At 47.4% G+C, this 20,850-nt stretch overlaps 1 protein-coding gene across 1 annotated transcript in view; it reads left to right on the top strand.

Moving 5' to 3' along the window:
* The first annotated feature begins 317 nt into the window (after positions 1-317).
* LOC137433862 (small integral membrane protein 11) overlaps positions 318-20,850 on the top strand; it is a 34,863-nt gene continuing 14,330 nt past the window's right edge. The window contains exon 1 of the mRNA XM_068126271.2: positions 318-712. Within this exon, the coding sequence (XP_067982372.2) occupies positions 513-710 (198 nt within the window). The 5' untranslated portion in view covers positions 318-512 and the 3' untranslated portion in view covers positions 711-712. The remainder of the gene's footprint in view (positions 713-20,850) is intronic.

Genomic DNA, 20,850 nt, shown 5'->3' with positions numbered 1-20,850 from the left:
CATACATTGCTTAATTTAGTCATCGATCAAATATTGATATAGGGGAAGAGAAGCAAAGCAATAAACGTACTTTGACATAATGTCTAGAAAACGGAAAATAGGTTGTGAGAAATATTCTATTTTATAAAATGAATTATTTATTTTTATATCCTTTTTAAAATGATCTTTGTTACATCTGTGGACAATTTAGAACTGCTCATTGTATCCACGGGAGGCGAAGAAATATCCGTAGTTCGCCACGTACAGACTATCTTCAATTTTTGCCAAATGCTCAAAATAGATTGGTGCTCCGTATCACGTGACGCTCCACTGTCCTTGCGTCATGGCGCACTGTACCGCACGTGTGTCACGTTCAGGCGAAGCGCGCGTCCTCTGGCGGTTACCGATGGAAACGTGTGGGAGGGAAGGAAAGAGACGAGACCTCGGCACTCGCACACCCTCCGCATCACGCTTACGCCCCTTTCGCTCATTCTAGACATTCATCTCTGGGTCTTGCCGGCGTTGCCGCTGCCATGTTCGATTGGCTAAACTTCTCGGCGTTGGACCGTTTCCCTCTCTTGTTCTACATTCTTGCGGCTAAGAGCATCCTCTTGTGTTTTGGGTTCATGTTGGTGAAGAATTACCAAAGGCGGCGGCTGGAACGGCAACAGGAGCAGGAGAAACAACAACAACAGCAGCAGCAACAAACAAGTACGAAAAAGGAAGAGTGAAGGTAATTACATACACCTTGATTTGATAAAGAGCAACTCAAACTTTTTGCATTCACAAAATTTTGGTCAAAAGACCAAAATGGGCAACTTTTCGATTTTCCCTTTCTCATGGTGTTTGTCTCGTCATCCTCGGAGTAAAAATGATATCGATGGAGCCGTTTGAATCTGTGTAACTATTTCTGGGACAAACGTCACTTGTGTCCTTCTCGAACTTTCTCTGTCCTGCTGATTTTTTTTTACTTCCCCCGTGACCTTTGGATGGACGTCATGTGGTGCTGACCCCCTAATAATAATGTCCGATGAACCTCAATATCGAAATGCCGAAATAAAGATTTCCCACAATCCTAACTGCACCTGCTTTGGAATTGCAATAAGATAGGAATTCCACTTTTAAGACTTATGAGAGCATTCCGGTGTGTAAAGTTTGATCACATTTAAAAAAACGTATTTATCTTACGATAATTCACCAAATGTCTGTCCGTCTGTCCATCCGTCTGTTCCCGGGTACCGCGAAAACGGCTGAACCGATCGCAACGAAATTTTGGGTGGGTAATCCTGGGACCCCTGGAGTAAAATAGGCTAAATTGTTTTTCCAATTTTTCCAATTTTCCAGTTTTTCCAAACTATGGAATAATATTTACCGACATGAACAGTGATGTGGCTTTTATTGAAATTCTACAAATAATGTTTAGATTTTGATGATTTGCGTGTGATATGATTTAACGGATGTTTACATAAATCGTTTAAAATAAAAAAGCCTTCAATTTCTGATATTTGTCTTTTCATTTGGGCCTCCCAATTGAAGCCCCGCCCATGGGCGGGTACCGTTGCTAGTACTAATAATGTGGAAAAACCACACATTTGCACTTTGTAATTCATCAAACCCAGTTGTGAAAATGCAAGCTGAATCACCATCCATGAACTGAGGTTTCAGCCACAATATAGTTCATTGAAACTGCAGCTTCCTGTGCAAGATGTTTGGTTTGTAATGGAAGACAAATCTGACAAGGGTCGCAGTCGCATTCGCAGTCTCGTCTCCAGCCTTGTTTTAAGGTCCAGTATTGACCACAGGGTCGTTGAAGGTAACATAAATGCCAGAGCCCCAACTCAGTGGTTAGACTTTGTTGAGATATTTCTGGTTTGAATCTGGGATTTGTTCAGGTTGCCAATTCACGATGGCCTACTGTTAACAAAGGGCACCAGGGTCTTTACCACCCACCAACCAATGCTAGAAGACGGGACACCCAATCGTCCAGCCGATGGTAGGGCCGCTTGGTGATGCAACCAACGTCCTGCCTGTGAAGCAAAATTTGACAGCACACAAGATGGCTCAAACACCTCTACTCTACCATGCTGTCAAGATGACAAAATAGCCGTTCAACATCATTACATATTCGACAGTTTTGCAATATTACCAATAAACCTTTTTTGAAATGATCGCATGTTCCTCCTTAAGTTATGAATTATAATTACTAGGTTTATTTTCTATTGCTTTGAGAAAAATTGCTATTAAAAAAATTGTGAGCCCCTCCCCTGTCCTTGTAAGGGGCACCTGCTGTCGTAGAATAATAAATGTTACAGTTGGAAACGCAACGTTGAAGCTCGTGGTCCCGCTTCTTCTTCCTCGAGTCGATAAACACAGGCTTTTGAAACGGGCAAGTAAATGTGATAAAATAAACAAATTTTTGTTCCTAGTAAATAGACTATTAGCTTTTCAACGGAGTATATGGATTATTACCTTTCGAGCTGTACCATGTGTATTTTTAGACGACACAGAGACTCCCTCGAATATGGCGTTATGGGTGGAGAACCTTGGCATCCTCTATGTATGGATTATCTGCAGCATTTGCTGGTGGATGTTAGAAAAATCCAATGGCACCTTTTGATAGGCGTAGGCCATGGTGTACTGGTAACTTGATTCAAATTTTTAATCCTCGCTGTAATGTACAGAGGTGCTATGCACGACATCAGCGGCATGGCCGTGCCTCAACAGTGATGCAACGAGCAGGTCGAGTTAGTAATTCAATCCCAGTCAAACTCGGTTTCACTAGATAGTGGATATTATTGGGGTGTTGCATCATCACTATAGTTACCCGTGTGCGAAGCTGGGGTTAAGCAATTGGTTAACTTTGTCTATCTGTCTGCAGACGTCAGACTTAATTTAAATATAATTTTACATGTTGAACACTAGAACACGAATCGGAACATGAACGTTCATATAGTAATACTTTGCCTTTGGTTCTGAATTTGGCAAATTCGACGGAATCTCGTCCCGATCGCACATGCACAGAGAGGTGTATGGTAATTGTATTAGTCTGTTTACCTGTCTGGCAGTCACAAAATTGAAAATCGTTCTAAATAGGAAACCTACTGTCTATAAAGGACACGAACAACTAGCATGAATAACTAATGTAATGCATTAAATAGGGTGGTGTAAAAGACGCTACATCAACGTCGGTGAACTTCCAAAAAAAATTTGTGTGACATTTAAAATATTTTTTTTATTTCAATTTAATTTTATACTTGAACACAGTAGAGTGTAGAACACAAATCACCTTTTGACACTTTCAAAACCCTTCCAATTTAGCAGTACTTGGACAAAATATTACACCATCTTGACCAATCAAAAGTGCCGCTCGCTCTCAGCATTGGGGATATCGAGATTCAGACAAAATTGCGTCTTGTAGGAAATATAGATCGTACACGGAAACACAAAGCAAGAGTTGAAAAGACCATTCCCCATGGCCGCTTGATGTCAAGACTGCACGGGCTAAGGTGTTCTATGAATTATAGCTTTGAATAGAACGAAAATCAAATTACGATCATTTTAAAAAGGTTTTATTTTGTTTATTTATTTATTTCTTTTGGTAATGCAATGGTACGGTTGACAATCTGGGTTTGGTCCACTACTTATATTTGTGTATGTTACGATGGAGTGCAGACCCTCTCTGAGAATGAGCCATGTGCTTCTATTTTAAAATCGTCTCAAGTCGTTTGACTGAACACACCAACTGCCGCATGCTCATCAGCAAAAACGATCGCCGCGACTGTTACAAACTACTACGTTGCATCAACGGGTACGCCATTGAGCTGGGTGTCCTGTCCTGCAAGCATTAGTTTGAGGACATCAATGATCCCGAGAGTCTTTTCAAAAAGGGCTAGCTATTGTGTGCCTGTGCCCTGGCCAATTTACTGTCTTGGCTGGTAAAAGTAATGGCAAACCACCCGAGTGTGCATTCCCTACCTGGTGACTGCTTCGGCAATCGATGCTCTGGGAAGAGTATCGGTATTGGATGGCTGGCTGGATGGATGGATGTTATAAAAGTATGAATTGTGTTATGAACCAACGAGTTATTATGACAATAAAGGATGTTCTTGAAACAGCCACTCATCAAGGCAATTAAGGAACTAGTTTCAGCACAGTTCCCACTTTTAGAAGTCTCATTCAGAATCGTGCGTGCGGCTTTTTTTTTTTTGATGGTTTATAATTAACACAAGCAATTAACATCACAATTATATGTCGTGTTCTGTTGTTTTTTTTGTTTTTTTTTAACCACCCATCTTTCCACCCATCACAATTATATGCTCCGTGCCCCTCTCAATCTGCCTCTCCCCTCCCCCAGCAAGTACACCAGCTAAAGCTATTTCTATCTGTGGGGAAGATTGCACTCGAGTTGTGTTTCACTCGAACTCCAAGCCCTTCAATTCCTTGCCAAGAGATCACCTTATTTGGATAACTTTTCACCCCTCAGCCCAAATTGGGCTAAGGCGTATTGTCGTCAAGGGCGTTGTCCGAGCGTCGGGGCGTCCATCAACTTTTGGTTTCCGTCAATTTCAAGGAGAACGGCTTGTCCGATTAAATCAATGTTTGCAGTGTGTGTTGGGGTTGAGTAGAGGAAGGTTCCTTTCGAAAATGGGCGCGCTGCGATTTTAAATATGGCCGCCACGGCAGCCATCTTGAAATTGGTTTCCGTCAATTTCGAGCAGAATGGCTTGTCCGATTAAATTCATTTTTGCAGTGTGTGTTGGGGTTGCGAAGAGGAAGGTTCATTTCGAAAATGGGCGCGCTGCGATTTTCAATATGGCCGCCACGGTAGCCATCTTGAAATTGGTTTCCGTCAATTTCGAGCAGAACGGCTTGTCCGATTAAATCCATGTTTGCAGTGTGTGTTGGGCTAGAGTAGACGAAGGTTCATGGGCATGCTGCGATTTTCAATATGGCCGCCACGGCAGCCATCTTGAAATTGGTTTCCGTCAATTTCGAGCAGAACGGCTTGTCCGATTAAATCAATTTTTGCAGTGTGTGTAGGGGTTGATTGGAGGAAGGCTCATGGGTGCGCTGTGATTTTCAATATGGCCGCCATGGCAGCCATCTTGAAATTGATTTCCGTCAATTTCAAGCAGAACAGCTTGTCCGATTAAATCCATTTTTGCAGTGTGTGTTGGGGTTGAGTAAAGGAAGGTTCATGGGCACGCTGTGATTTTCAATATGACCGCCACGGCAGCCATCTTGAAATTGGTTTCCACCATGCATGGGCTGAGGGGTTACGCCCGCTTTGCGGTGCTATTTATTTGATTATATGATTATACCTGAGGACGATATTGATACACAAACTATAACTAAAATAAATGTAGCCAGAAAAATCCACCTGCCATCGCTGGTGGTTGGTGTAGGTTAAAGACCCTTTGGTGTGTTTTGAGCAGGTGAGTTGTCACCGGCACCATGACCAGATTTCAAATTCCTATCCTGACTGATTACAACCACCCAGCAAAATACTTGCCATGAAACTACTTCAGTAGCACTGACATTCAGTCAATAGTATTCAGTCAACTGACAGTCATTCAGCACACACACACACACACACACACACACACACACACACACACACACACACACACACACACACACACACACACACACACACACACACACACACTCCCTCTCTCCCTCTCTCCCTCTCTCCCTCTCTCCCTCTCTCCCTCGGAAAGCGGGTGAAATGCTGAGCAGGTCTGGTTTCGCTTGTTTATTACTTGATTAGGAGAGTACATTTTTGGATGGATGTGCCTTTCTTTAAATCCAACCGCTCCAATTTTATGTATAACGTATACAATGGCTTCAGAAAATATTCACATTTTGTGTTGCAGCCTGAATTTAAAATAGATTGAAATGAGATTTTTTTTTTTGGCACTGATTTACAAATAATGTCAAAGTGGAATTATTTTTATTTTTTTTAAACAAAATAATTATAGATGAAATACAGAAATATCTAATTTAAATAAGTATTCAACCCCTGATTCAATACTGCCTTTGGCAGTGATTACAGCTTCGAGTTTTCTTTGGTATGTCTATCAGGTTTGTACATTTGGATTTGGGGAGTTTCTCCCATTCTTCCTTGCAGATTTGCTCAAGCTCTGTCACGTTGGATGGGGAGCATCAGTGAACAGCAATCTTCAAGAATTTCCAAATATTCTCAATAGGATACAAGTCTGGGATTGGTTAGGCCACTCAAGGACTTTCACATTCTTGTTCTGAAGCCATTCCAGTGTTGCTTTGGCTGTATGCTTGGTGTCATTATCCTGTTGGAACATAAATCTTTGCCACAGTCAAAGGACTTTTGCACTCTGAAGCAGGTTCTCCTCAAGGATTTGCCTGTATTTGGCTCCATTCATTGTTCCCTCTACCCTTACAAGTCTCCCAGTCCCTGCTGCTGAAAAGCATCCCCATAGCATGATGCTGCCTCCCCCATGCTTCACAGTAGGGATTATGATAGATGTGTGATGAGCAGTGCTCCGTTTCCGCCAGATAGAGCGCTTTGCATTCTTCATCTCATCAGACCACAAAATATTTTGTCTCATGCTCTATGTCACGTGCCTTTTTGCAAACTCCAGGCATGCTGTTAATGTGTCTTTTTCTCAGGAGTGGCTTCCGTCTGGCTACTGTCCCATAAAGCCTAGATTTGTGAAGTGCTGCAGAGACTGCTGCCTTTCCAGCAGGTTCACCCTTCTCAGCCAAGGAACTTTGTGGTTCTGTCAGAGTGATCATTGGGTTATTTATCACCTCCCCTGACCAACGTCTTCTTGCCCGGTTGCTCAGATTGGCCGGACGTCCAGTTCTCGGAAGAGTCTGGGTAGTTCCATATACTTTCCATTTCCTAATGATGGAGTTCACTGTGCTCTTGGGAAATTTCAACACTATAAATTGTCTTGTACCCTTCCCCAGATCTATGCCTCCTCACAATTATGTCGCTGAGTTCAATGGACAGTTCCTTGGACTTCATGGTAGAGTTTCTGCTCTGAAATGCACCGTCAACTGTGGGACCTCTGAATATAGAAAGGTGTGTTTCTTTCTAAATAATGTCCAATCAATTGAATATGTCGCAGGTGGACTCAAATCAAGTTGTCGAGACATCTCAAGAATGATCAAAGGAAATTGGATTCTACTGAGCTCAATTTGGAGTGGCATCACAAATGGGGTTGAATACTTATTGACTCAAGATATTTCAGCTTTTCAGTTTTGAATTCGTTTGTAAAAAAATAAAAAAAATTCAGTATATAAATAAAATAAACTTCCACTTTGATATTATGGGGAATTATGTGTAGATCAGTGGCAAAAAAAATCTCAATTTGGTCCATTTTAAATTCAGGCTGTAACAACAAAATGTGAAAAAGTCAAGGGGTGTGAATACTTTCTGAAGGTACTGTATATATCTGCTTACGTATGCTAGAAATAGGCGTCCACAACCATCCATGACCATGTTGTGGAACGTCGGCCGATGCCATCACTTTTTCTTTTCTTCCGCCCTCACTTTTTGTCCCCCGTAGCACCGTGGAGCAAAAGGGGGACGATGGTTTTCCCGTGCGTGCATGCGTAAGCGAAGGACCGAATTCTAATTTGGTGTGTGGGTGCAACCCACGGCAAAATCCAAGATGGCCGCCGCCATGTATGTCTGATGCCATGTATGTCTGAACCTTGTGAGCAGAATATCTTGAAAAATAAGCAAAGTACCAACTTCTAATCTGGTGTGTGGGTGTATCTCGGCATAAGGAAGAACCCCATTTAAAAGTGGGTCGCCACGTCAAAATCCAAGATGGCCGCCACCATATATATGTCTGAACCTTGTGAGCGAAATATCTTGAAAAATAAACGAACTACTAACTTCTAATCTGGTGTGTGGGTGTATCTACGCATAAGGAAGAACGCTATTGAAAATTGGGTCACAACGTCAAAATCCAAGATGGCCGCAACCATATATATGTCTGAACCTTGTGAGCGAAATATCTTGAAAAACAAGCATTCTGAGTATTGCGCTGCAATACATGTCCCCTACCGGCAGTCTGTCGTCTGGAAAACTGTTGGGGAAATTACCAAGGGTTATTTACCCACAGGTTCTGAATCGTTCCCAATCGCAAATTACCTCAAGACGGCCTCACCTGTGATTCGCACTCGGGACTTCGATTTATACACCTTGCAGACAGGTCAGCAGAAGCACGACAAAATAAGTTGTTGATAAAGAACCTTTCGAGTCGCTAAATATCAGTAATTTATTATATTTTCTGGTTCACGATCAATGATCGATGTGTATGTATATGTTGCTCGGCTTGGCTCCGCTCCTCCGGAAAGCGTGCGCTGTGTCGCGCTTTTGACGTTCGCGAGACGAGGCTGAGGGCGTGTGGTGCGGCTTGAGAACTCAAGAATTAAGAAGAGATATCGATTTTTAAAAATACTTTCGTTTAATTAACGATATCTGCCGAACCACGTGACCTGTGACGTCATAATTACCATTAAAATATTCTACAGACCGAGTCTCCCCTACGGTGAAAATTTGATCTCAATCGGTCCTATTATTGCAGAGAAATTGGTTTTTAAAGGAAATTAAAACTTAAAATAGCAGTGAGTTGAGGATCATCAGAATTATCAGAATTCCCAAAGTTCAAAGTGCCATAACTTTGTTTAAAATGATCGAAACGTCGTGAAGTTCGAACTTGACCTGTAACTTATCATGAGGAAACCATGTACCAAGTTTGAAATCATTAGCGTTAAGAGTTTAGAAAAAAAGTCCGGAAAACTGTTCTTTGCGTGACAGACTGACGGACTGACGGACTGAGGGACGGCGTGCAAACCTATAGTCCCCTCCGGTGTACACCGGTAGGGGACTAATAAGCGAAGTACCAACTTCTAATCTGGTGTGTGGGTGTATCTATGCATAAGGAAGAACGCCATTGAAAATTGGGTCACCACGTCAACATCCAAGATGGCCGCCTTGCGTCTTCCACTTTGTCAACTCATCACTTCACCGACGGGGGACCGAGGCGTAACGCTTGTTTGTCCCCTGTCGCACCGGGGAGCGAAAGCGGGACCATGGTTTTCCCCTCCGTCCGTGCGTGCATGTGTGCATAAGCGAAGGACCGCATTCGAATTTGGTGTGTCGGTGAAACCCACGTCAAAATCCAAGATGGCCGCCGCCATGTATGTCTGAACCTTGTGAGCAGAATATCTTGAAAAATAAGCGAAGTACCAACTTCTAATCTGGTGTGTGGGTGTATCTAGGCATAAGGAAGAAACCTCTTGAAAATTGGTTCGCCATGTCAAAATCCAAGATGGCCGCCGCCATGTATGTCTGAACCTTGTGAGCAGAATATCTTGAAAAATAAGCGAAGTACCAACTTCTAATCTGGTGTCGGTGTATCTACGCGTGAGGAAGAACGCTATTGAAAATTGGGTCGCCACGTCAAAATCCAAGATGGCCGCCTTACGTCTTCCACTTTGTCAACTCGCATCACTTCACCGACGGGGGACCGAGGCGTAACGCTTGTTCACCTTTGTTTTTGCTCACAAACTCTTGATAGGTTTGCACAAAGCTTTCCACATAGGATTGCCGACCAATGGATAATTTTTGTACAAAGTTACATGATTATTGGATGGAAAATGCAGCCAGCGTTCCAAAAAAAAAAAAAACAGTTTTCTGCAGGCATGGGTTGCAGGGTGTTTCATGTATCAGGATCAAACAGCCTCAACATCACGAATAATTTTTAAGTGGTATTTTTGCAGTGGAGGGGACAGGCCTAGAGTTTCACACAATAGCCACCTGCAACGGTAAGAATTAAGAATGTAAGGAAGTGAGGGTTAAGATTGGAGAAATCTGTTCATCTGAGTGTTAGAGTTGGAAGTTGTAGGTCAAAGAAAATTTGAGCACAGCAAATTATTCCAAATTCTAACTGAATGGGGAATGGAGGAAGATGCATTTTGCTGTGTTGTGTTAAGTGCGAAGGTGACACAGTGTGAGTGACGCGCGGATGCCAGGCTAGCTATTCCTGAGTGAACCATTTGAGAAGAGACAATACTGGTCAATTATTCTGAAAGAGCATCCATGGTTGTGGTAATAAAACAAAGCACGGTGATGAAACATTTGTACGGAAGAACTCGAATCAAAAACAAGAAGAAAAACTGTTGCAAAAAAAAAAATGGGAGTAATTGAGCTTTCGGTTCCTGCTTCGAGCTACAAATTAACAAGGTTTGAAAATCGGAGTAAAATCGGTGAGGGTGCATTTGGATCTGCTCTCTGTCATGTGACATAGGTCAGCGACGAAGGGTTATCTTGGTTTGACCCGGATTTTTCTCTCGTGGTGAAAGTAGCAAAACATCTGCCTGAATTGCACTAACCATGGCTTGCCGCATACGTTTTTGTTTAGGCCAATCAAAAAAACTTGCTTTGGATGACGACCACGCATTTTCCTGTTGGGGAAAAAAAAAGAAGATGTCCTTACTAATTATATTTGCTCGAGCATCTTGAAATTATTTTTAAAACACCAGTATCTCGTTACGAGAAGCTTTTTTTTTTAAATTCCCCTCGTTGAATGTTGTGACGAGAGGAAGGGACGATAAAGTGCAGACATAATGGACCAAATGTCCCGCTTTGTTTAACTTTCTTGTACATATCCTTTGTAAGGTTTGCAAGTCTTCCATCATGCAGGCGGACCTCACAGTTGCATAATTTAAGGAGTGATGTGAGATGGAAGATAAATGATATGTAGGAGTAAAGTGGAGTGTGTTTTCACAAATAATAGTCTCATGGTGGAGCTGGACGACAGGGGGGAGGGCTTGACATACCGATCGTGGGGAAATAAGAAGAAGAGGAAGAAGAAGGGGAGGAGGAGGAGGAGGACGACGTGCGACTAACAAAATAAAAACAAGATTGAGTCCAGAAAAGATCCTTGAACAAAACTAAAGGTACAAAGAGAGAATTTTGAAAGGATCGTACATTTGGACATTTTTCAAGAACATTTCTCGTAGAAAGAGAGCTGAACGGCTTTCGGCAGTTAATTGTCTATATATTGGAATGTGAACTGAACCACACCGATATGGAAAGACTTAGTGAAAACAGATCATGTATGTATGTATTATATATATATATATATATATATATATATATACATATATATATATACATATATATACATATATATACAGTATATATATATATACATATATATACAGTATATATATATATATAAAACCCACCTTTAGAGGCCATTTTTCCCCGCAAAGCGGGGGTTGGCCTTTTTCGGGAACCGTGGTTGTTGTTGTTTTTCGGTCCCCTTTTTGAAGCAATGTTTTACGGCCGGATGCCCTTCCTGACGCCAACCCTTTTTGCCGCCTTTAACGACAAGCAGGGAATTACCAGTGAACTGGTACTCAATTAGCCGACCTCGGAAGGATGACAGGCTGAGTCAACCCCCCTGGCGTTAATTCAGCGATTGACCGGGATTCGAACCCAGGATCCTAGGATCCTAAGCCGGCACCCTAGCCGCTAGCCCAACACCAGTATATATATATATATCCAGTATATATATATATATACAGTATATATATATATATACATATATATACAGTATATATATATATACACAGTATATATATATATATACATATATATACAGTATATATATATATATACAGTATATATATATATATACATATATATACAGTATATATATATATATACAGTATATATATATATATACATATATATACAGTATATATATATATATACAGTATATATATATATATACATATATATACAGTATATATATATTATATATTGTGGTGCTGTGCATACACGACTCGATTGCCAAAAAGGTAGGCCACAACGCATGGATACAAACGAAAGCACTTTATTACAAGCTCGCACATCAGCACTGGTCGAGCCCGTATATATGTCCCGAGGCCACGCCTTACCCCTGGGCGTGGCCGATCGGCCGAAAGGCGGGGCATGTATCTCAGTTCCAGGCCCGGACGCTCGCGCCACCCACTGGTGCGCGGAATGATTGATCCTTGTGCCCGCCACACGCGCCCCCCCAGAATTCCCGCGCACCTGAAGGGTGAGCTTGCGGGGAAGCCGGATGACCCGGCCGAAACGCCCTCTGGCGATGCGTGCAGGGCTGGGGGTAGCGGGGCTGGGGGGTGCCGGGGGTCTGACCGCTGGGGGGCGGCCTCGACGCGGAGGCAGAGCGGCTTGCGGGGGGTGGTCCAGATCAAGGTGGGCCGGCTTGAGACGGTCCACGGAGATACGATCCGGAGCACCGCCGATGTCCACAATGAAATGTTTGTCCCCGGTCTCCAGCACGTGGAAGGGCCCGTCATACGGGGGCCGCAGCGGTGCCCGGTGGGCGTCGTGCCGGACGAAAACGTACTCCGCCGTGCGAAGCTCCGGGGCGACGTGGGAGGACGGGCAACCGTGGTGTGCCGTCGGCACCGGGGCGAACCGCCTGGCGGTCTCCTGCAGGGTGGAGCGCTGTTGCGCCGCGGACCAAGGAGCCGTGGAGTCGGGGATAAATTCGCCCGGCACCCGCAGCGGTTGTCCGAAGACCAGCTCCGCCGAGGACGCGCGCAGGTCGTCCTTGGGCGCCGTCCTGAGGCCCAGCAGGACTCAGGGGAGCCTGTCGGCCCAGCCGCCGTCGCGGAGGCTGGCCCGGAGCGCGGCCTTCATGGAGCGATGAAAGCGCTCGCACAGGCCGTTGGCCTGGGGGTGGTAGGCCGTGGTGCGGTGCAGTTTGACGCCGAGCCCTTGCGCCACCGCTCCCCAGAGCTCCGAGGTGAACTGGGGGCCGCGGTCGGACGAGATGTCCGAGGGGGCACCGAACCGGGCAACCCACGTGGCGATGAAGGCTTGCGCGACGTCAGCCGCAGCCGTCGCCGCCAATGGCACGGCCTCCGGCCACCGGGTGGTGCGGTCCACCATGGTGAGGAGGTGGGTGAACCCCCACGAGGGGGGCAGAGGTCCCACCAAGTCGACGTGGACGTGGTCGAACCGACGCTCGGGCACCGTAAACGGGCCCAACGGGGCCTGGGTGTGGCGGTGGACCTTGGCGCGCGAGGCGCGTCCTGGCCCAGTCGCGGACGAACTTTGCCGCGACGAGCTTCTGGGAGGCCTTGGTGCCCAGGTGGGGCAGGCCGTGGATGGCGTCGAAAACCGGGCGCTGCCAGCCAGCGGGCACGCTGGGGCGAGGCCGGCCAAGGGAGACGTCGCACAAGAGGGCCGTGCCCGCGACGTCGAACGGCACCTCAGTGACGCGGAGGCCCGTGACGGCGGTCCGCAAGGCCTGGACGCCGGGGTCGGCGGTCTGGTCTTCCGCCATCTGGGCATAGTCGATCCCGAGGTGGACCGCGTGTGCGACGGACCGGGAAAGGCAATCCACCACCGGGTTGTCTTTACCCACGACGTGACGGATGTCCGTCGTGTACTCGGACACGGCAGAGAGGTGACGTTGCTGCCGGGCCGACCATGGCTCGGCGACCTTGGCCATCGCGAACACAAGGGGCTTGTGATCGACGAAAGCCGTGAACGGGCGGCCCTCGAGCAGATGGCGGAAGTGTCGGACCGCCAGGTGGAGTCCGAGCAGCTCGCGGTCGAAGGTGCTGTAGCGGCGTTCGTGCGGGCGAAGCTGCCGGCTAAAAAACGCCAGCGGCTGCCAAGCACCACGCACCCACTGCTCGTGCACCGCGCCCACCGCGTAGTCCGACGCGTCGGTGGTGAGGGCGATTGGTGCATCGGGCGACGGGTGCGCCAGCATGGTGGCGTTGGCCAAAGCCAGCTTTGCGCCCGCAAATGCCACGGCCATCGGCTCCGACCAGGCGATGTCACCTTTGCCCGGCTTCCCTCGGAGGGCCTCGTGCAGGGGGCGCAGGAGCTGGGCGACGCAGGGCACGAAGCGGTGGTAAAAATTGACCATGCCCAGGAATTCCTGGAGCCCCTTGATCGTGCGGGGGCGCGGGAAACTCTTGACGGCCTCCACCTTGGCCGGTAAAGGGATGGCCCCGTGCCTGGTAATGCGTGGCCCCAATAAGTCGATTGGCGGTGACGCCGAAACGGCACTTCGCGGGGTTGATGATCAGGCCATGCTGGCCCAGGCGTTCGAAGAGCGTGCGGAGGTGGAGCAGGTGCTCCTCCCGGGACGTGCTCGCGACTAGGATGTCGTCCAGGTAGACGTAGATGAAAGGTAAGTCGTGCAAGACGCTGTCCATGAGCCGCTGGAACGCCTGGGCCGCATTCTTTTACCCAAAAGGCATCCGCAGGAACTCAAAGAGGCCGAAAGGGTTGATGACGGCCGTCTTTGGGACATCGTCCGGTTGTACGGGGACCTGGTGGTAGCCCCGGATGAGGTCCACCTTGGAGAAAACGGTCGTGTTTGCCAACCGGGTGGAAAAGTCTGTCGGGGGTGGTGGCGTCGTTGAGCCGGCGGTAGTCACCGCACGGCCGCCATCCGCCGCCGGGCTTTGGCACAATGTGCAGAGGAGAGGCCCAAGCGCTGTTGGAGCGCCGTACGATGCCCAGCCGTTCCAGCGTGGCGAACTCCGATTTCGCCACGGCGAGCTTCGTGGGGTCGAGGCGGCGCGCCCGGGCGTAGACCGGTGGGGATATGGTGCTCCACCCCATGCTTGACGGCCACCGCTGAAAAGGTGGGCCGCGTGAGTGCCGGGAAACTGGCGAGGAGGCGCGTAAACTCTTCCGCTGCCGGAAGCGTACAAACTAATCTCGCCGGGACGGAACCACTCAGCAAGCCACTTGGCAAGCCGCTCGGCGAGCTGCTCAGCGAGCCGCTCAGCGAACAAGCGAGCGAGCTGAAGGTTTCGGCCTGGATGAGACGTCGACGCTTAACGTCCACCAACAGCCCATTTGCACAAAGGAAGTCCGCACCGAGCAGGGCCATTGGCATGCTGGCGGTGACGAACGACCATTGGAAACGCTGCCCTCCGAACCGCAGTGAGAGGCAACGCTTCCCGAATGTGCGGATGGGTGTTCCGTTGGCGGCAAGCAAAGCGGGGCCCTGGCCCGCGGCTTGCTTGTCGGACGCGGAGACAGGGAGGATGCTTACCTGCGTTCCCGTGTCGCACAGAAAACGACGACCAGACGAGGTGTCCGTGATGAACAGGAGGCTTCCGGAATGGCCGACGCTCATGGCCGCAAGTGAGCGCCGGCCCGGTCGTTTCCCGACCCGTCAAAAGAACACGGCGGGTGGCACATTCTTGCCTTGCGGCCGAACCTGGCATGGTAGTAGCACCAGGTTTGCGGCGGCGTCGGCCGTGCCGGTGGTGGTGGTGGCGGCGGCGGTAGTGGGCGGGGCGTAGCAGCGGCCACGAGGGAAGCAGGGGGCGCTGGAGCCTCCGCACCGGGATCCACTACGGCAGCACTGTACACCGACCGCGTGTCGCAGGCCGTGAAAAATTTGTCGGCCTCTCCGGCCAGGGCGCGGGGTTCCGTTATTTTGGAACCGGCCAGCGCGAGGCGCACCTGTACAGGTAGCTGGCGGAGGAAAAGTGCTCCAAAGAGGAAATCCGGGCGCTGGTCTCCGAGAAGGGACAGCATAAAATCCATCCGGACGGACGGTCGTGTGTCGCCGAGGGCTGGAAGGTCCAGGAGGCGGTCGGCGCGTTCGACCTCCGTGAGCCCGAACGTGGCGAGGAGGAGACGTTTGAGTGCCGCGTACTTGTGGTCGCCCGGCGGGCGCCGAAAGATGGACACGACGCGGGCGGCAGTGCCGGGCCCGAGGGCGGCGACCACGTGGTAGTACCTGGTCTTGTCCGCCGTGATGCCCCGGAGTTGGAATTGAGCTTCGGCCTGCACAAACCAAACGTCGGCTTGTGCTTCCCAGAACTCCGGGAGTTTGATGGTGACGGCGTTGATAGCCATGGCGTGTTCGGGGGTCAGCAACGGCTGAACCAGTCGGGGTCGCCAGTGTGGTGCTGTGCACACACGACTCGATTGCCAAAAAGGTAGGCCACAACGCGTGGATACAAACGAAAGCACTTTATTACAAGCTCGCACATCAGCACTTGTACCCGGCATTGCCGGGCGGGGGAGGGGAGGGGAGGAGAGGAGAGGGGGAAGAGGAGGGGAGGGGAACAGGGGGGAGGGGGAAGAGGAGGGGAGGGGAACAGGGGGGAGGGGGTGAGGGGAGGGGAGAAGAGGGGGGGGGAAGTACCCGGCATTCCGTGTATAAACGTGAGGGAGAAGAGGGGGGAGGAAGTACCCGGCATTCCGTGTATAAACGTGAGGGAGAAGAGGGGGGAGGGGGAGGGATGGGAGGGGGAGGGGAGGGGGGAGAGGGAAGGGGAGGGCCAGTCAACAATGACGTTGCAGTTCTCATGGTCGGAGAGCAGCACAACAATCGCGACATCGTCCTGAATCTTCGCAACAGCACGAAGCGGATTTTGGAGACTCACCGATCCTGTGACGCCCTCCAGTACCGGCGTTGCCGGGTGGGGGAAGGGAGACCTGTACATTCCCAACCCGTACATTCGCCCTCTCGACTCAAGCTCACTCGGACAAAAGCCTCGCACAAATTACACCGTGAAGGCCCAATGGCCATGTCTATGCCACAAATCAAGTACGTGAGCGAGTCGGGCGCACTGAATTGAAAATATATAGAACGCTCATACTCCGTGAAAAGTGAAGCCAACTGGCGGCAGGCATGGAACATCACGTGATCGCTCTGAGCGAATCAGCGCGCTGCTCTGCCACCGGTCAGAATCCGTGTATAATATTCCTCGATGAAAAAAAAACTATGTGAAACATGCTACTATCTATGCTCAATCATGCTAAATGCTAATCATGCTAAAATCTATGCTACTTGCTGTGAGTTAATGGCGGCAAGGAACATCACGTGATCGCGTCACGAACATCATTCGTGATCACGTGATCGTGATCGTCATCAATGAGCGCGAATGAGCGAATCAGCGTGCTGCTCTGCCACCGATTCAGAATCCGTGTATAATATTCCTCGCTGAAAAAAAATATGGATCTAAAGATGAAAGAAAAAAAAACCTATGTGGTGTGAATGGCAATGTTCCTCGCTGAAATGTGAAAAAACACAATCGCTTTTCGCTCTGAAATACGTGCGAACGCGTAACTGAGTTAATGGCGGCAAGGAACATCACGTGATCGCTCTGAGCGAATCAGCGCGCTGCTCTGCCACCGGTCAGAATCCGTGCATAATATTCCTCGCTGAAATGCGCTGAGGTAAAAATATGGTAAAAAAATATTATGAAATAAATTTTTAGGTCGGCCATGTTCTTCCCAGGCTCAATGGCCATGTCTGTGCCAAATATCAAGTACGTGAGCCTCTCCGTTTAGGAGTCTATCGGTAACATTACACACACACACACACACACACACACACACACACACACACAAACTGTGTTTTATATATATAGATATATTATAAGAATATATTTACTGTATATATATACACAAAGAATTAAGTTAAGCACCCCCCCCGTTTTTTTACAACCTCGCACATTACAAGTTTGTTGTCGTCAAAACAGTGTAATATACCCATGATATTGCTATATTTTCTGGAGAAGTGATATTATGGTCACATAAAAACATAACAATCATGCCGTTTTCAATATGTTATTCTGAATAATTTAAGGTGAAATTTTTTGGGAATTTTAGGCATATTTTCACCTCAATTTAAGTATGGAGCTATAGGTCCATCACGGACAGTGTGGATGACGTTTATGTTTTCTAACGTACAGTCATTGTTCTGAGAAGACCTCTAGCGATCTTTGCGTCAATAACGTGTGTAGGACCCACGTGATCGGATCACTGACTCAACCCTACGTCTCATAGCCCCTGTAAGCCGTCGTATGCGTTGCTGTGGCAGGTTGTTCCATTCCCGATGTAATGCACGTTCCAATTCATCCAGATTGGCTATTGGAGGGACCATCTTCGCAATTTGCCAATGTATACATATACACAAAGAATATATATTAGGGGGTGCTTAACTTAATTCTTTGTGTAGGGGTGCTTAACTTAATTCTTTGTGTATATATATATATATATATATATATATATATATATATATATATATATATATATATACATACATACATACATACATACATACATACATACATACATTACATACATACATACATACATACATACATACATTACATACATACATTACATACACACACACACAAGCCGAAACCACCCGGCGCTGCCCCGGTTCTTTTTGAATGAATTTACTACTATAATTCAGCTTTTACTCGCGGCCGTAGAAGATTGACTACTATAATTCAGCTCAGCCTTTAATTGCGAAATGGGCCCAGCCCGGCCGAAGCGGCCTCGACCGGCCTCACCACCTAGCCTATAACCTTCCCGGGGCCCGTCCCGACATTTTTTGTTTTAGAGGTTTCCTCCTATGTTTCACCCTTCAGGAGATTATCGCGTGCAGACAAACAAACAAACAAAAACTTTCTTTTATATAAATGGAAGGTGTGTGTGTGTGTGTGTGTGTGTGTGTGTGTGTGTGTGTGTGTGTGTGTGTGTGTGTGTGTGTGTGTGTGTGTGTGTGTGTGTGTGTGTGTGTGTGTGTGTGTGTGTGTGTGTGTGTGTGTGTGTACGTACATACATACATACATATACATATTCATACATATATCTGCAATTGTTGTCAATGTGCTATGTGCTGCAAGTCCTCTTCGTCTCCTCTTGGTCTCGGCTTCGGTGAGGAAGATGGGTATAAATGAAAGCTATTTGCGATAAATCATTTTACCCATGTATGGATGTATGTAATTCTTTGTCCATTGTTCAAGGCGTTTGGTGGTGAAGTGAGGCTGGCTGAAAGAAACCATTTTCTCAAAAGGCAGTTTCTAATTTTATAAACGAATTAATTTTCCCTCTTCCTTTTGTGTGTATGCCATTCCGCCTGCAGTGTTGAATTCTCTTCCACTGACAGATAATGATGGCGTGTCACTGACCTTTAACCTTTGTTAATGATGCTTGACCTCCACTATTGGACGTAACCCCCATGTGCATGGCTGCAAGGCAGGCGCTGTGAGCAAATCTGCAAGCTACTTCTCCATGTGGCTGGTATCAAACGGTTTGTTTGCAGGAGCACTTGCCGTTCCCTCTTTACAGGAGCTGGACATCGCTTACAGATGCGAGTTATGGACACAGGCGCAAATTATCTGCTGCTGCCGCCTTTGTTTTGTTACTAGGGGTAGTGTTGGAACAACTTGCAACTCTTCCTCAGCTCCAATTTTGAAAACCCAGCTCCTCTTGTCCTTGAGGTCGAATCAAAGCTTTTTGGATTATCTTTTGAGACATTGAATGCCGATCTCGACAAATTGATGCATTCGGGGAGAGGATTCCCAGCTCCGATTCCAAGAGAGACAAAGCGGCTGCTGTGGTCGTTTGGCCTGTTCGCACTGTCCGGGCAGCTGCTGAGATGTGGTTGGCTCACATGACTGCTAGCCGGACACAAGCAGCCCTGTCTGCAACACCCGTAGTGCGTGTGCGTGTGCGCGCGCTATATTCAGCATCCATTATTGGGTTACTCTGCAACATAACGTTGCATCCAAGCTCTGCGGAATGTGCCTTTGCCACAAAGCTCACAAGTTTAAACGGTGCGTGATAGGATGGGGAGGACATGCAAAAACTAACAAATGGCCAGGGATAGATCGGAACGTGGCGGTAGGCCAGAACCGAAGGAGTGGTAACGCTGCCCTTTTGCAGCTGTTGTGTTGCAATGTTGCCGCACCCCGATTCACGAGTGTAGGAGCCGCACCACTCCCAGGAGTTTGGCGTAAAGCACGTGGCCGCACTCACGGAACCCGTTTCCTACAGACCTCTAGAAATCCCGCCGCTTGCGGGGACGTCAGGCTTTGAAGTTCTAAGTCGGAATTCTCGGAGGAGATTCATTCTGGCACGTTATAAATTTTAAATATACTTCTTGTGAATGTCTGCGCTCGCGACACGTGTGCACTTCCAGCTTCTGTACCGGACAATGCTGGTGTATTGAAATTGCATTTTATATTTCTTTGTATGTATTTTTGTAAATATTTCATAGCCTTCCCACAATCCCTCACTGCCTGGAAGTGCTCTCCGGTGGGAGTTTATTTGATCTCGGAAGATTGATGGATGTGAAGCCAGCTGATTATCCATCCATGTTTAAATGGATAAAGAGATGCGCTTCTCATCGTATTCTCTGTACGTTATTACATTGCACCGCTGTTTCCCCTTTGTCAGAGAAATTCGACGATGACTGAGTTGAAATTACGAAGCAATCTGAAATTAATACTGTCGGGTTAACAAACTATTTTTTAATCTGATTTTGAATTCTTTTGATTTTGATTGTGAATCTGAATTCAAAAGAATCTGGTTGTGAGAATTTTTTTGAAGATGCATTAGATGGTACTTTACACCATCACAAAGATGAAAGTTAATTAAATGTTAAGGTTTTTTTTCTTCTTTCTTTGTTGTGAAAATATTAACAGTTATTCTAATTACCCCGGTACCCCGGTGTATACCCCGGTTTAGAATAGATACACCGTATCCCTGCTTGTCATAAGAGGTGACTAAAAGGGTTGGCGTCAGGAAGGGCATCCGGCCATAAAAACATTGCCTCAAAAAGAGAACCATGACAATTACAACTACATATGGGCAGGGTACAGCCCAAAGTACCCCGTGGGGGACCCCACTCCCTCTCGTCAAAACTATAGGTGGGGAACCCGATCGAAGCAAGGGTGGAAATCACTCCATTTATGACGACGAAACGTCTGATGCCCGACGTGGAGATTGGTTTCTGAGGTTTGGGACATGGAATGTAGGGACAATGACAGGGAGATCAGGAG

The sequence above is a fragment of the Myxine glutinosa genome, chromosome 10, assembly GCF_964187855.1.
Source record: "Myxine glutinosa chromosome 10, kmMyxGlut1.1, whole genome shotgun sequence".
In the NCBI taxonomy this organism is placed as follows: domain Eukaryota; kingdom Metazoa; phylum Chordata; class Myxini; order Myxiniformes; family Myxinidae; genus Myxine; species Myxine glutinosa.
Note: the sequence above shows the minus strand (reverse complement) of the source record. Positions and strands in the feature narration are given on the sequence as shown.